The following is a 17,349-nucleotide window of genomic DNA, read 5'->3' as shown; positions in this document are numbered from 1 at the left end:
TCTTTGACGTTGGTGTTTCGCTCTAGAAGGGAGATTACTGTAAACTTCAGACAGACTCAGCTCAGGATCAATATTAGCATGTACATACATATCATATGTGAAAAGGCTAGGAAGTTGCATGAGGATTTAATTAAAAAAATGCCTGCAACTAGTGATGATGTGAGTGAATTTAAGGCCAGCAAAGGTTGGTTTGAGAGATTTAAGAAGCGTAGTGGCATCCATAGTGTGATAAGGCATGGTGAGGCTGCCAGTTCGGACCACAAAGCGGCTGAAAAATATGTGCAGGAATTCAAGGAGTACATAGAAACTGAAGGACTGAAACCTGAACAAGTGTTTAATTGTGATGAAACAGGCCTGTTCTGGAAGAAAATGCCAAGCAGGACCTACATTACTCAGGAGGAAAAGGCACTCCCAGGACATAAGCCTATGAAAGACAGGCTTACTTTGTTGATGTGTGCCAATGCTACTGGTGATTGCAAAGTGAAGCCTTTATTAGTGTATCACTCTGAAACTCCCAGAGCGTTCAGGCAAAAGAATGTCCTCAAGGATAATTTGTGTGTGCTGTGGAGGGCAAACAGTAAGGCATGGGTCACTAGGGAATTTTTCTATAACTGGTTACACCATGCATTTGCCCCCAATGTGAAAAATTACCTAACTGAAAAGAAATTAGAACTTAAGTGCCTCCTGGTGTTAGACAATGCCCCTGGTCATCCTACAGACGTGGCAGAGCGACTTTATGGGGACATGAGCTTCATTAAGGTGAAGTTTTTGCCTCCTAATACCACTCCTCTCCTGCAGCCCATGGACCAGCAGGTTATTTCCAACTTCAAGAAACTGTACACAAAAGCTCTGTTTGAAAGGTGCTTTGTAATGACCTCAGAAACTCAACTGACTCTAAGAGAGTTTTGGAGAGATCACTTTAATATCCTCAATTGTGTAAACCTTATAGGTAAGGCTTGGGAGGAAGTGACAAAGAGGACCTTGAACTCTGCTTGGAAGAAACTGTGGCCAGAATGTGTAGACAAAAGGGATTTTGAAGGGTTTGAGGCTAACCCTGAGAATCCTGTGCCAGTTGAGGAATCCATTGTGGCATTGGGAAAGTCCTTGGGGTTGGAGGTTAGTGGGGAGGATGTGGAAGAGTTGGTGGAGGAGGACAATGAAGAACTAACCACTGATGAGCTGCTAGATCAACTTCAACAGCAAGAGGCCACACCTGAGGAAATTGCTTCGGAGGAGGGGAGAGAGAAATTGAAGAAGTTGCCTACTTCAAAGATTAAGGAAATCTGTGCAAAGTGGCTTGAAGTGCAAACCTTCATGGATGAAAATCACCCTCACACAGCTATTGCAAGCCGTGCTGGTGATTATTACACTGACAATGTTGTGAAACACTTTAGGCAAGTCATAAAGGAACGAGAGGTACAGGCCACTATGGACAGATATCTTGTGCGAAAGAAGTCCAGTGACTCTGAAGCTGGCCCTAGTGGCATTAAAAGAAGAAGGGAAGTAACCCCAGAAAAGGACTTACTACCTCAAGTCCTAATGGAAGGGGATTCCCCTTCTAAACACTAACACACTCTCTCCCCTCCTCCCATCCCATCAATCATCACCAGATCTTCAATAAAAGTAAGTGTCATTTAATTGTGCATGCCTTTTTCAGTTTGTGTGTATTAAAATTAACATTTCATGTGGTAAAAAAAAATTTTTTTCATACTTTTGGGCGTCTTGCACGGATTAATTTTATTTCCATTATTTCTTATGGGGAAAATTCATTCGCATAACGATTATTTCGCATAACGATGAGCCCTCTTGCACGGATTAAAATCGTTAACCGGGGGTCCACTGTACTGCTTGAAATATCTTTCAAGTCTAGTTCTTAATCAGGCCTACAGTACTTCAAACTTTCTACCTATGGGGATTTTCTAACTACACTATTTTCCAATTATCCAAAACATTGACTAATTAAATTTGGATCATAACGTCTAAGAGCCTAGCTTGGAAAAAAGTGAGGTACCTGAACTCATTAATATTTAGCTATGGCAACCCTGGTAAAATTTTATTTAGCTACTCTATTATGAAATTTATGCAAGATTGGTTGTCACTAATTCTGTTACGACTGATGGATACCTCATGGCCTTGTGGTAACACATTCAGCACCTTCAAAATTAAAAGTACCCAAATCAAACCCAGGATGAAGCAAGAATCTTTAACACCTGCTGCCTGTTATTTAGCAATAAATGGATACCTAGAAGTTATTCGCCATGTGGGTCACATCCTTAAAAGGAAATGCAAGTGATCTCACTGACATTCCCTAGTCATTACTAAGTTGAGAAAGGTCCACAATATTTTCCTATTGGCAAAGGGTCCTCCTTGATGCCAATTTAATGAAAATATAGGCAAGCAGTAACCTAACCTTGCATAACTTACAAGAGTGATGGACTGAACACATCGATTCCAGGTTGAGGGACTGATTACCTCAAACTTCAACTCTCCTTACCCATTTCTACTTTGTATTGGACTGATGAAGCCACTGTGTGGCGAAACGTTTCTTCAATAAAGATTCCCATGTGTTGCATAAGTGTCTCAATTCTTCATAACTTACCCTAACTAAAGCTAAATTATGTTAGGTAACTCACAGTTGTATTTTAACAAATGACAGTAATCACACACGTTCAAGTCATCGACAGATCAAAACCTTCCAATATTTTTATAATGGTGAAGAATTCCCCCATATATAATTCAGGGTAATTATGAAGATCAGGTCTTTATTTGATCTGGGCAATAATTTATTCTTAAAAATGTCCTAGCCTAACACAAGAAGCCCCAGTATGACCCAACCTAAAATAACCCCATACACAGTAACTTTACCTCATCCCAATGGTGGAAGCTATGGAAATGACATATTGCAAGAAACTCTGACTGGCCCTAATTATTATTATAATCAAAATGAAGCGCTAAGCCACAAGGGCTATACAGCACGACTGGCCCTAATGAAATGTCTGAGCCAAAATAATGGTAATATTTTTTATAATACTGTGTCTCCCAAAATAATCTGCAAAAGAAATAGCAATCTGTATAAGGGTGAGAGCATGCTTGTATTTTAAAAAATAAAATAATGCATATAGTCTCACAAGAACCTTATCTCCATTTTAATTAAATTTAATAAAATTATATGTGTGCACTAACTAAACTTGAGCAAATTCTAAATTATATTGTTAGATAACTTTTATTTATATTTTCACAAGTCATCAATCCTGCCACCTGGATAACTCGCTAACATCAGTGATTTAAAAAGTTGATGGCTCTGCTGGATGCCTGAGATTTATAATGATAATCCAATGGAAATCAGCAACACTGTTTGGCTTCCTGAGTTAACCTAGGTTGAAGATTTTATTCAGATTATTTACCCAGACAATTGGTAACCCAAAAAAAGCCTAATAAATCCACTAGTCAGGCTCATTTCCACTGTTTTTTTTTATCCACCCTCCCAAGATGCCACCCACAACAGCCAGCTAACAAATTCAAGTTGTCACTGACAAATTCAAGTTGTCACTCAAGTTGTATACTGACAAGTCAGTATACAATACTGACAAGTTGAGTAGCTAATTTTCAGTATATAATACTGACAAGTATCTACTCATGCGCAACACATGAGTAACTATATAATAATGACAAGAAATTTCACCTGCGAGGCAAGTTTTCTTTTTTCATTCAAAGACACAGGCTACTTTAATATTTTATTAGACTAAAAAAATCATTTTGCATGGGGAAAATGTCGTCAAAATTGAAACCCAGGTATTTCACATGTCATTCATCACCAAAGTCCCTAGTTACTTTTAGGTGAAGGGAGGCAACAGGTGTAAAGAAATATACCCAACATTTCAACTTATGCTGGGATCGAACCCAGCTCCTCCAAAATTAAACAAGCCCCTCTAAAGGTACTAATCCAAAATTTATTGAATCAGAGGGAAGTGCTAAACCCACAGGGGTTATATAGCACCTGCAGAATGGAAAGATGATTCCAGTTCCTTGGATGAAGAACCCTTCACTGGCATAAGAGCACCTTTCCTTGAGGGGGTACTAATCCAAAGTATTTTATTATAACTTAAATTTACCCTTAACTGCAGTGTAGTTAATAAAACAAATTAACAAATACATTTTGCTTTACTTAAGTGCTGCAATGATAATTTATTTTTCAAGTTTTTACACCAGCCTCATATGCAAGTTTTAACCTCTACATTAACTTTAATGGGTTATCTTAAACTTTATATATATCACGTACTTTTTTCGTACCCTCAAGAGGACTGATAAAATATAGTCAAAATGCGAGTTACTTCCAGGACAGAGCCCCGGCAACTTAACATTATAAACTAGACTCAAACACATCCATAACATGGCAAATACACTTAATCTGTTTATACGCTTTATTTAAAACCTAAAAAATAAGACATTTAACAGTGCAAAACTGAACCTGGAATAACCAGTTATAATAACGATAAACTAGCAATAAAAATAAATACCCCTTTTCTCAATTTTGATTCAAAGTTTTTAAGGCCAACACTCCACGTTAAAGTGAAGCTTACTCGACTACTGAGGTTTAAACACACAAAACAGAGTGAGAAGAGTAACATGTGAGATGACAAGTCAACAGACGACAGAGGCGGCCACACCGGGCCATGCTGACGTTATTACCACCTCTCTCTCCTCTTACACCTAACAAACACACCTCACACACACCATGGACATACATACTGCTATAAACCACTCAAAAACATCAACATTAGAGGTAAAATAAGAAAGATAAAGGCTAACCATGGTTAATAACGTGAAGGCAACAGTGTACCACAACACAGCAGCAGCGGCGGGACACACACACTACACTATCATCCACATTCTAGTAACTTCCAGAAATTTCTAAAATTATGACTCATTACATCTTAGTACATTTTCCAGGAGTAAAATTATATAGTTAAACCTGCATGAGGGGAAATTTTGGCGCTTTTATTTTTACCCTTATGATTATCCAAATAAAAAATCTTAAATCCTAGATTTGACTATCCTAGATTTAGTTGGTAAATATTCTACATAAAAATATGATTTTATAGAACCTATTCAAAATGCTTTCCAATTTAATACTTTAAAAATTTATAAATGTTCACAAAATTATTTTGAATCTTAATCAGGGATGACTTCTGCAAATTTGGAAGACATTCTAGAGCCGCTGGAAGCATTCAAATTGATTATTATAAAAGTGCTTAAGTGAGCGGTAAACCCATGAGGTCATACAGCATTTGGGAAAACGAGATCCAAGGAAGGGAAGGAATAGATGTAATGCCTTGAATCAAGAGCCCCTTATCGACATCAAGGAAACTTACTTGAGAGTGAAACTAGTTAATATGTGTTGTGTGATGGAAGTGTTCTATACCCGGGATGAACAAAATAATACCAGTATTTAACACCAGCACAGAGACACTACCAAGTGTAATGAAGCCGTGCTGATATTTCATGAAAATTATTTATTTATAGGAAAATGTTTAGAAGCGATTGTGAGAGATAACACCAGTACTCTGTTCTGCCCGAAATACCTAGGCATGTTACTGGCCTTCTTTGTAATTAATATTTATATGTAAACCACACATTGTAATTAATATTTTATAATATGTAAACCCCACATTGTAATATTTACTGAGAAATAAACATTTCAATTTCAATTATATCACAGAAGCCTGGCACTACAGTAAGTACATCCAAAACCGTGGCCAAACTATTACTACCGAACAGTGACACTACCATTAGATATCATTTTACAGTGACAAGACCTGTAGTAGGCTGAAGAATGAGACTCTTGTGCAATATTTGGGTATCGTTATTGTGGAAACGTTTCGCCAGCCAGTCTTTTGATTATAATAATAGCTTTTGATTATAATAATTCGTCAGCCAGTAATTTCATCAATACAGTAAAAAGGAAAAAAAACCTTGTGAGACGAGAAGTTATAGGCGGCGTCACCAGTGAAAGCAGGTCATGCCTATAGGTTAGACAAGCATTGAACACCATCACCAGGCTGAGGGAGCTATATGACATTGGTCAAGGTTGTCCAGCTACTGTAACATGTCTGGAGCATTAGTTATGATGCCACACGAGGAGAGATGCTCATGGGAGGCGTTCTTGATTTTTTTTTTGCCACCAAAATTTTTCTTGGTGCACATCAAGATGTAAGTTTTATTCAGGTATACAGTTACAATGATTATCATACATAACAGCATATGTGTAACAGATAAGTGAACTATAGATGTAAATCCATATGTGCACCTGTTAACCCTTTTGGGGCCTAGTTCCTAGGCTTTTTGTGTATCCATATGCTCTTGCGCTACCGTCCACAGGATGGATATGGGGCGTACAATAAACTAGCCACTTCGGTGGCAAAGTCTAAAAAAAAAAATGTAGAGAACTTAAGATAACCCCGAAGAAAAGTCAGACAAGAGTGACTTATTTCCATTGGGATCCTAGTAAGTAGTATTAATAAATGGTTGGACAACTGAGACTGTCGGAAAGCTGATATCAAGTCTTGAAAAGTCCAACACTAGAGATACAATTAGACATAACCTGGGACAAGACATTGTTATCAGAGCATTCTGAATGTTCCAGAGTGATGATCTCCTCAAGGAAGTTTCCTTGACGCCGGTGAGGGGCTCTTGATCTAGGGAATTGAATCTGTGCTCCGGTTCCCTGAATTAATAAGCCTGAATTACAGCAATTGGATATGCTGAATGTTGAAGACAGAGTAAAACAACTGAAGCTAAATCAAGGTTATGAAATTGCTCACAAACAGTGTCCAGAATATCTTGCTGCCAGTTTTGTCAAGGTTGGGAACCAAAGCAATCATAGTACTAGGGGGAGAGAGCACAACTTTGTAGTACCCACAGTGGCCAGGCTTCAAACACCTTTTAATGTGATCGCTACCATGCCTAACCCTTCTAGGGTAGGGTAGGTGCCTGAGCCCGAGCCTTTAGCTCATAAGACTGTCATTCCCATTAGTCCCCTTCCGGCGGGGATGGCAGACCAGAGAGGCCTAGCTTGTGGCTAGGCCTGGGGACAGTTGGTCCCAAAGATGAGGAGGTACTTGTGCCTCCTCCCATGGAAGACTTAGGTCTCAGACACTCCCTAAAGAGGGAGCCAAGGCCGGGCCACCACTTGGAAAAGGCCCGGGCCGGGAGAATACCGGCTAATCTTTAATAATAATAATAACCTTTTATTGTACAGCAATAAAGTAATGGAACAGACTACCCGCACATGTCAAAGCCAGTCATAGCATGAACCAGTTCAAGAAGAGTGCCAAAAGGTGTCTGATGAATGTAGCTACGGAAAGGGAGGGGAATGCTTTTTTAATTTTTTTTAGCTAACATACGTGTAATTTTACCTTATTCCTAGTAATGACCCTCGTATTGTAGATAGTCTTAATGACCCTCGTGTAGTAGATAGTCTTAATAGTATGATAATAAAATATTATCTCCTTTATAGAATAATAAGAAGATATTATAACCTTTATATTATAATAATAAGGTAAAAGGACCCTAATGGCCCGGTGGCCTGGTGGCTAAAGCTCCCGCTTCACACACGGAGGGCCCGGGTTCGATTCCCGGCGGGTGGAAACATTCGACACGTTTCCTTACACCTGTTGTCCTGTTCACCTAGCAGCAAAATAGGTACCTGGGTGTTAGTCGACTGGTGAGGGTCGCATCCTGGGGGGGGAAAAATAAGTCCTCGATACTGACAGTCCTCCGAACGATGACGCACTGACTTTCTTGGGTTCGTACTTATCCTGGGTGGCTAACCCTCCTGGGGGCTAACCCTTAAAAATCCGAACGAAAATCTTATCTTATCTTATCTGTCACTCTGACTTTTTTGTTATCCCAGGTTCTCTACACATATGCTGCTATGTATGATAATCTATGTTCACTGCCGTCATGTTGACGGCAGTGAAGGGACTTGAGCTAGAGTTCGTCACGGCCACGCTAGCTGGAGATTCGTCTGTAAAAACTTGCATTTGTGGTCACAGAGGTGCCTGTGCTAACTTTCCTATGGTGTAGAAATATACCTAGTTGGATGAATCTTATTGTGGCTAGCTGGTCTAGTGGCTAACGCGACGGGCTGGAGTTTTGAGACTCTATGACCGCGGGTTCAATCCCGGCCGGGGGTATGGTTTATTTGCAATCGTGTCATTACGATTTCTTGAGTCTTATACTTTCCACATCCCCCTCCCCCACAGGCGCTGCATAATCCTACGGGTTTAGCTCTCCCTCTTGATTATAATAATCCAGAGTGATGATACAGCACTTGCCCCATTGAAAACCAGCCAAGACAAGAAGACCATGGCGGCTAAGACCTGTTATAAGACCGATAAGACTGTCTTCAGCATGCCTGTGATGGAGAAAAAAAGACCGACATGAGATTCAAGACATGTTGGCGGTCGGATGAAAGCCACCTGAAGCCGGACTGCACAATCCTGAAGTGTAAATGGAAGATCTCCGTGTCCTGGTATCTACAGCCAGTTCCTCAGCGTATCATAACGTTACTGAAATACAGTACAGACAAGTTGTTGAATATATTATTTTGTCACACAAGTGTCATGTTAATGGTATACCATACCGACATGTCAGTGAATATTCAACTTGTTGGTATTATAGTCATTAATTATAAGTGTGGAAAATAATTTTCCAATATTATGCTGTGAAAATAAACCTGATTAAAAATGTATTTTTAAAAGAAGAGAATGGAGTGGACAGGGAAGCTGCGCCTGCGCAGAGGAGACTCGCCATTGTGTTTTGAATGAGCCAAGAAAACGTTAGTAAAAATGGGAAGAATTTTCGTGCTCTAGAGGTAAAATTGGGCTGACACCTCTCAAATAGGAGGCAAAATTGTTGGATGTGCATTCCTGCATAACTGAGATATCAGGCGAAAGGACAAGACAGCTCCAGGAACCTCAGATAAGTGTGATGTTTTAACTCTGGCCAGTGTTATTTTCATGTATAGACAGTGAGGTTTTCTGAGTATGATATAACTTAATCTCCAGTCAAATTGGTGAGTGATATTAAGATATATTCTCCTTCTGTTATGTAAATGTGCATGTATATATTCATTATTAATTTTAATATACAGTCCACAAATTTATATATTTACCAGAATTCCTGGTGTATGTACATTTCATTTGTAATTAATAGGTCTAGAGCAACTTGTGGATATGACAGTGGTAGGTATCGAAGGGGGACATTTTTGTGACCTAGGTGTCCCAAATTCCTACTTGTCTATGTAACTCTGATAAATAATAATTATCTTTGTTATCATTTACTGTTATGTACATAATGAGTTACATTCAGATAAATGCAATTTTCCAAAATAAGGTAGAGATAATAAAAAATCCGGGAAAAAGGAATTGATGTGCAATTGCTATGGATCCCATCACACATTGGATTACTCCTTCATGATAATGTTGATATGTTAGCCAAGAAGAGTACCCTGACGGAGAATGTAGAATATAACTTTCGTATATCTTTCATTAGGAATAATATTAAGAGAGAAGTAAATAATGAAAATGATATAGAAATGCAGTTAGAAGCCTGAGTAGATCTATAACCCACTATAACATGAACGTAGATAAGTATGTCTATGGAGCAACTTGCAATATGAAAAGACTGACTGATGTTGTAGTGGCCAGGCTTAGGCTTGGTTACAAGTACTTCTGGCAGTTTGAGAGACACAGATGATCAAACTAAGTGCAAATTATGTGATCAGGCATATGGTCACTGTCTTGAACACTATGTGCTTAATTGTCCACTTATTGAGGAATATAGAGATAGAAGTATAAGAACTTATGTGACATGTCAGGAAAGTGTGTGTGTGTGTGTGTGTGTGTGTGTGTGTGTGTGTGTGTGTGTGTGTGTGTGTGTGTGTGTGTGTGTGTGTGTGTGTGTGTGGTGTGTGTGACTCAACAATCAATATTTGCACCAATAACTCATTACAGTTGTGACCGGGTGTGGAAGTGTGAATTGCTCATTACTCTATAATTTGTTCATGATTGTAGCCAAAGTATAAACGTAAGTAACCATTCTACAGAATTCATTACCTTTGTAACTTGTGAGCTCATTACCTTTGTACCTAGTTCAGCTATCAAAACTTTGGGGGCCCAGTCCCTGGACCCATTACGTACCTCTGTAATCTGTAAATACCTTTGTAACTTGTCATGATTGTGACCAGACTTACCTGGAGTTCATTACCTTTGTAAATTGTGAGTTCATTACCTTTGTAAATTGTGAGTTCATTACCTTTGTAAATTGTGAGTTCATTGCCTCTGTAACTTGCTCAGCTATCAAAACTTTGGAGTCCAGTCCCTGGACCAATTATGTACCTCTGTAATCTTTTGACTACCGCCCACAGGATGGGTATGGGGTGCATAATAAACATATTAAACTAACTAACATGTCAGGATATCTTATTAATGAACATAAGATACCAGATATACTAAGCAAGTTTCCTAAATTTGCTTGTAACAGATAAGTGAACTGTAGATATGTAGATATAAATGCAAATGTACACCTGTTAACCCTTTTGGAGACTGGTTTCTAGGCCTTTTGTGTATCCATATGCTCTCGCCCTACCATCCACAGGATGGATGTGGGGTGCACAACTAGCCACTTCGGTGACAAAATCTAAAAGATCTAGTCATTAATATAATACTTGTCCTCAGTGTAACAATACGAGCAGTAACTATTATTACAATCAAAACTAAGAGATAAACCCTTAAGGGTCAATATGAGCAATTACGTGCAAGGAATGACGAGCAGTGATGTGCGTTGCCTCAACTGGTGGCGATGGTGGGTACCAGGAAGCATTCTTGCCCTGGCATTGACACGACATTCCTCAGAGTACCTTTTCAAGGGAAGGTCCTTGTTACTGGTGAAGGATTCTTGGTTGAGTTACCCTCTCTTTTCTCAGATCAAACTTGATTATCTCTCGTTCTCGAGATGCAATATGACCCTTACGGGTTTAGTGTTTCCTCCCATAAAGGGAGACAGTGCTGTCGAGGGTGTACCGCCCACAGGATGGGTATGGGGTGCATAAACATATTAAACTAACTTCAAGAAATGTCCAGGTCTTTTATCTATTGGCATACAATCTTCCGTCACGGGAAATAATTAAATAACTTTATTCATTGTAAGTTGCTCATAATTACTGTCGGGTACCTAAAGACAATCATGATTCACTAAATGAATCATGATATATAGGCTACATTGTTATATTTATGAGACTGAATTCATGACTGTGTAAGCAATAAATTTTAAGCAGTTAATTACTACTGTAACATGCTGAGCAAAAAAAAAAAAAAGTTAGGACCTACTCCCTAAACCCATTACTTGTCTCTGCACTCCGTACCTACAGGATGGGTACGAGATACGTATTACGGGTGTTAAACTAAACTGCAAAAGCCTACTTGAAGGAGAGAAGGAATCCCCAGGCTTGTCATCAAAGAGTTTTCTTCATCTGCAGTGCCGGGTCCTGTGACTTGATCAAACTAATAGAGAACGACGTAGTAGAGAGCACGGTGGAGCACAAGCGGGAGGAGTTGCCGGATCAGCTCCAGGGGTGATGTTATTCTATACAGAGCTGTTTCCTGACCTGAATGAGCCAGAAGTGAAGAACGTGCCAAAGATCACGGTGGATGATGGCAGGGAAATTGCCACAGCACCAGGATGTGCACCGCTGTATACTGACAAACGAAGTCAGAATTTCTAGTCCGTCCTATGAATATCCGGGATATTAACTTAGTACCCGGGGTAGTAACAATACACGGGGTAGTAACATAATACCCGGGGTAGTAACTTAATACCCGGGGTTTTATTACCTTATTACCTGGGTATAAAGTTTTAATATCCGGAGTAGGAACTTTTAATATCCGGAGAAGGAAGTTTTAGTATCTAGAGTATAAACTGTTAATATCCGGGGTATTAGCATAATAACTTAATACCTATCGCACGTATTAACTCAGGACCCGGAGTATTAAATTTTAATGCCTGTGGAGTTAACTTTTATCACCCAGGACATTAACTTGTAATAACCTGTTATCAGATATGAAAATGCAGTTTTCAGCCTATGACAGGAGTTGTTACGGGCCACCTCAGCATCTGCACCTGTGATGGCCCGCACCTGTGGTGGCCCGTAACAACTCATAAGTTGCTTTGACTTTAGCTTATCCTAGGTATTTTACACACATGCTACTTGGTATGCGAACTGTATTTATGTGTACCTAAATAAATTTACTTATACACTAGTTTATCCAGGTCACTAGCCAACATACCCAGTTTCCGATGTTATCATTTATCCTAGTACGGAGTGTTTTAATGTCTGTCTGCTATTGAACTTCATGTTACGAAAACTTACTTTAACGTATGTAGAGTACTGCGTTTACATTTCATTACCATGTTACCTGCTGCACTAATTTTCTACAGTTAGAAAAGTACTTTGTAGAACACTACAAATTACCTATACCTGGAGAGGATTTCGGGGGTCAACGCCCCCTCGGCCCGGTCTGTGACCAGGCCTCGTGGTGGATCAGGGCTTGATCATCCAGGTTGTTACTGTTGGCCGCACGCAACCCGACGTACGAGCCACAGCTCGGCTGGTCAGGTACTGACTTTAGGGCCCGGTGGCCTGGTGGCTAAAGCTCCCGCTTCACACACGGAGGGCCCGGGTTCGATTCCCGGCGGGTGGAAACATTTCGACACGTTTCCTTACACCTGTTGTCCTGTTCACCTAGCAGCAAATAGGTACCTGGGTGTTAGTCGACTGGTGTGGGTCGCATCCTGGGGGACAAGATTAAGGACCCCAATGGAAATAAGTTAGACAGTCCTCGATGACGCACTGACTTTCTTGGGTTATCCTGGGTGGCTAACCCTCCGGGGTTAAAAATCCGAACGAAATCTTATCTTATCTTATCTGTCCAGTGCCTTCTTGAAGACAGCCAGGGGTTTATTGGTAATCTTCCTTATGCATGCTGAGAAGAAGTTGAACAGTCTTGGGCCCCTGACACTTACTGTGTTGTGTTTTATCGTACTAGTGGCGCACCTGCTTTTCACTGGGGGATATTGAATCGTCTGCCGAGTCTTTTGATTTCATAGAGAGTGAATTTCGTGTGCAAGTTTGGTACTAATCTCTAGGATTTTCCAAGTGTATATAATCATGTATCTCTCCCACCTGCATTCCAGGGAGTGCAGGTTGAGGAACTTCAAACGTTCCCAGTAACTGAGGTGTTTTATCGCAGTTATGCGTGCCTTGAAGGTTCTCTACATTTTCTGGGTCAGCAATTTCACCTGCCTTGAAAGGTGCTGTTAGTGTGCAGCAATATTCCAGCCTAGATAGAACAAGCGACCTGAAGAGTGTCATCATGGGCTTGGCATCCTTAGTTTTGAAGGTTCTCATTATCCATCCTGTCATTTTTCTAGCAGATTCGATTGATACAATGTTGTGGTCTTTGAAAGTGAGGTCCTCTGACATTATCACTCCCAGGTCTTTTGCATTAGTTTATCGCTCTATTGTGTTGTTGGAATTTGTTTTATACTCCGATATAGTTTTAATTTCCTCACGTTTTCCATGTCGGAGTAATTGATAATTCTCATCATTGAACTTCATATTGTTTTCTGCGGCCCATTTAAAGATTTGGTTGATGTCCGCCTGGAGTCTTGCAGTGTCTTCAAAGGAGGACACTGCCATGCAAATTCGGGTGTCATCCGCCAAGGAAAACACGGTGCTGTGGCTTACATCCCTGTCTATATCAGATATGAGGGAGTAAGTAAGTAAGTAAGAAGTTTATTCAGGTATACACAAATACAGTTACATAGATTATCATACATAGCAGCATATGTGTAGAGAGCCTAGGATAACCCAAAAAAGTCAGAGTGGAACAGGATGGGAGCAAGTACTGTCCCCTGTGGGGCAGAGCTCTTCACAGTAGCCGCTTCGGACTTTACTCTTTTTACTACTACTCTTTATGTTCTGTTTGTTAAGAAATTATAGATCCATCTATAATTTTGTGCGCTATTACACTATGGTCACGCTTGCCAAAGGCTTTTGCAAAATCTATGGATCCTACATCTGCATTTTGTTTGTCTTCTAGAGTATCCAGGACCTTATCATAGTGGTCCAATAGTTGGGATAGGCAGGAGCGACCTGCTCTATACGCATGTTGGTGATCTTGCTTCTTAGAATCCTTTCAAAGATTATTATGATATGGGATGTTAGCGCTGTCATTCACGACACTGTACACGTGTACGTCAGGCCCATATTGGAGTATTCAGCACCAGTAAGGAACCCACACCTGGTCAAACACGTCAAGAAATTGGGGAAAATGCAAAGATTTGCAGCAAGACTAGTCCCGGAACTGAGGGGGGTTGTCTGACGAGGAGAGGTTAAGAGAACTTAACCTGACAACATTCGAGGACAAGAGGAATAGGGAAGACATGATAACGGCATATAAAATACTGAGAGGAATTGGCAAGGTGGATTGGGACAAAATGTTTCAGTGATGTGACACAGCAACAAGGGGTCACAACTGGAAGCTGAAAACTCAGATGAGTCACAGCGATGTTAGGAAGTATTTCTTCAGTCACAGAGTTGTCAGGAAGTGCAACAATCTGGAGAGTGATGTAGTAGAGGCAGTATCCATACACAGCTTTAAGAAAAGGTACGATAAGGCTCATGGAGCAGGAAGTGAACCTAGTAGCGACCAGCGAAGAGGCGGGGCCAGGAGCTATGAATTGACCCCTGCAACCACAATTAGGCAAGTACAATAAGGTGAGTACACACACACACACATGTGGTAATGCTTTATTTACAGTGAGCAAAGTTAGGGTATTTTTTCCAGAATGGTGTGTAATATACCACTATGAACATTTCTGAGTTGTCTCTGAATACATTAATATTATTGCACTCCAGTGCATAATGACGCAAGGTGTGACAATAGTCCATCTGACAAAGTTTACATTTCGTTTGGTCTACATCTGGTGGTGGTGATTTAACCTGCCAAAGATACTCGTAACCCAGTCGGAGCTGGGCGGAAGTGACATCCAAGAGTCTGCTTATTTTGTTGGATGCACCATAGACATGTGGATCCTCCTGCATGATAAAATGATGATAGATCGACTGACTGGTGTCAGTCTCCATCAGTCTTAAATTAATAAAGTTCAGTTGAAGTTCTTTTCGTATTGTGGAAAATTGCATTTATCTGAATGTAGCTAATTATGTACATAACAGTAAATGATAACAAAGATAATTATTATTTATCAATGTTACATAGACAAGTAGAAATTTGGGACACCTAGGTCGCAAAAATGTCCCCCTTCGATACCTACCACTGTCATAACCACAAGTTGCTCTGGACCTATTAATTAAATGAAATATACATACACCAGGAATACTGGTAAATATATAAATTTGTGGACTGTATATTAAAAATAATAAATGGTTATATATATACACAATTACATAACAGAAGGAAAATATATCTTAATATTACTAAAACAACAGACATAGCCCCACTCTACAAAGGGGGCAGTAAAGCAACAGCAAAGAACTACAGACCAATATCACTAACATCCCATATCATAAAAATCTTTGAAAGGGTCCTAAGAAGCAAGATCACCACCCATCTAGAAACCCATCAGTTACACAACCCAGGGCAACATGGGTTTAGAACAGGTCGCTCCTGTCTGTCTCAACTATTGGATCATTACGACAAGGTCCTAAATGCACTAGAAGACAAAAAGAATGCAGATGTAATATATACAGACTTTGCAAAAGCCTTCGACAAGTGTGACCATGGCGTAATAGCGCACAAAATGCGTGCTAAAGGAATAACAGGAAAAGTCGGTCGATGGATCTATAATTTCCTCACTAACAGAACACAGAGAGTAGTCGTCAACAGAGTAAAGTCCGAGGCAGCTACGGTGAAAAGCTCTGTTTCACAAGGCACAGTACTCGCTCCCATCTTGTTCCTCATCCTCATATCCGACATAGACAAGGATGTCAGCCACAGCACCGTGTCTTCCTTTGCAGATGACACCCGAATCTGCATGACAGTGTCTTCCATTGCAGACACTGCAAGGCTCCAGGCGGACATCAACCAAATCTTTCAGTGGGCTGCAGAAAACAATATGAAGTTCAACGATGAGAAATTTCAATTACTCAGATATGGTAAACACGAGGAAATTAAATCTTCATCAGAATACAAAACAAATTCTGGCCACAAAATAGAGCGAAACACCAACGTCAAAGACCTGGGAGTGATCATGTCGGAGGATCTCACCTTCAAGGACCATAATATTGTTGCAGTAATAACACCAGGAGGCAGCTCTGATGAAAACTCACACTCACACGAGCTTTTAAATCTCTGCACAAAATTCAATTTAAACCAGCAAATAATAGAGCCTACTAGACTGGAGAATACACTAGACCTCATATTCACTAACAATGATGATCTGATAAGAAATGTCACCATATCAAAAACAATATACTCAGATCACAACATAATTGAGGTTCAGACATGTATGCGAGGAGCCCCAGACCGACAAAATGAGACTAGTCACGAGGGAGCATTCACCAAATTCAACTTCAATAACAAAAACATAAAGTGGGACCAAGTAAACCAAGTCCTAACCGATATAAGCTGGGAAGATATACTAAGCAACACAGACCCAAACTTATGCCTAGAACAGATTAACTCGGTGGCACTCGATGTATGCACAAGGCTTATTCCTCTAAGAAAAAGGAGGAGTAGATGTAAAATAGAAAGAGACAGGCGCTCCCTTTACAGGTGACGGAAAAGAATAACAGAGCGGCTAAAAGAGGTCAATATATCTGAAATGCGCAGGGAGACACTGGTCAGAGAAATAGCAAGCATCGAACTTAAGCTAAAAGAATCCTTTAGGAGTCAGGAATCGCGGGAAGAACTAAAAGCTATAAATGAAATCGAAAGAAACCCAAAGTATTTCTTCTCCTATGCCAAATCAAAATCGAGAACAACGCCCAGTATTGGGCCCCTACTTAAACAAGATGGGTCCTACACAGATGACAGCAAGGAAATGAGTGAGCTACTCAAGTCCCAATATGACTCAGTTTTTAGCAAGCCGCTAACCAGACTGAGAGTCGAAGATCAAAATGAATTTTTTATGAGAGAGCCACAAAATTTGATTAACACAAGCCTATCCGATGTTATCCTGACGCCAAATGACTTCGAACAGGCGATAAATGACATGCCCATGCACTCTGCCCCAGGGCCAGACTCATGGAACTCTGTGTTCATCAAG

The 17,349-nt window shown here is 40.1% G+C and overlaps 1 protein-coding gene across 2 annotated transcripts in view; it reads right to left on the bottom strand.

Moving 5' to 3' along the window:
- The window catches only part of CCT7 (chaperonin containing TCP1 subunit 7), a 44,432-nt gene extending 39,498 nt beyond the window's left edge, over positions 1–4,934 (bottom strand). Inside the window, exon 1 of one of the 2 annotated variants that reach the window (XM_053782506.2) lies at positions 4,810–4,934. In XM_053782506.2, coding sequence (XP_053638481.1) covers positions 4,810–4,812 — 3 coding nt within the window. In that variant the 5' untranslated portion in view covers positions 4,813–4,934. Of the gene's footprint in view, positions 1–4,517; positions 4,644–4,809 lie in introns of those variants that run through there. The other variant, XM_053782505.2, reaches the window with a different exon arrangement.
- Between the last annotated feature and the right edge of the window lie 12,415 nt (positions 4,935–17,349).

Source organism: Cherax quadricarinatus, chromosome 38 (genome assembly GCF_038502225.1).
Source record: "Cherax quadricarinatus isolate ZL_2023a chromosome 38, ASM3850222v1, whole genome shotgun sequence".
Classification (NCBI taxonomy): domain Eukaryota; kingdom Metazoa; phylum Arthropoda; class Malacostraca; order Decapoda; family Parastacidae; genus Cherax; species Cherax quadricarinatus.
The sequence above is the reverse complement of the archived record's forward strand: the minus strand, read 5'-3'. Positions and strand labels throughout refer to the sequence as shown.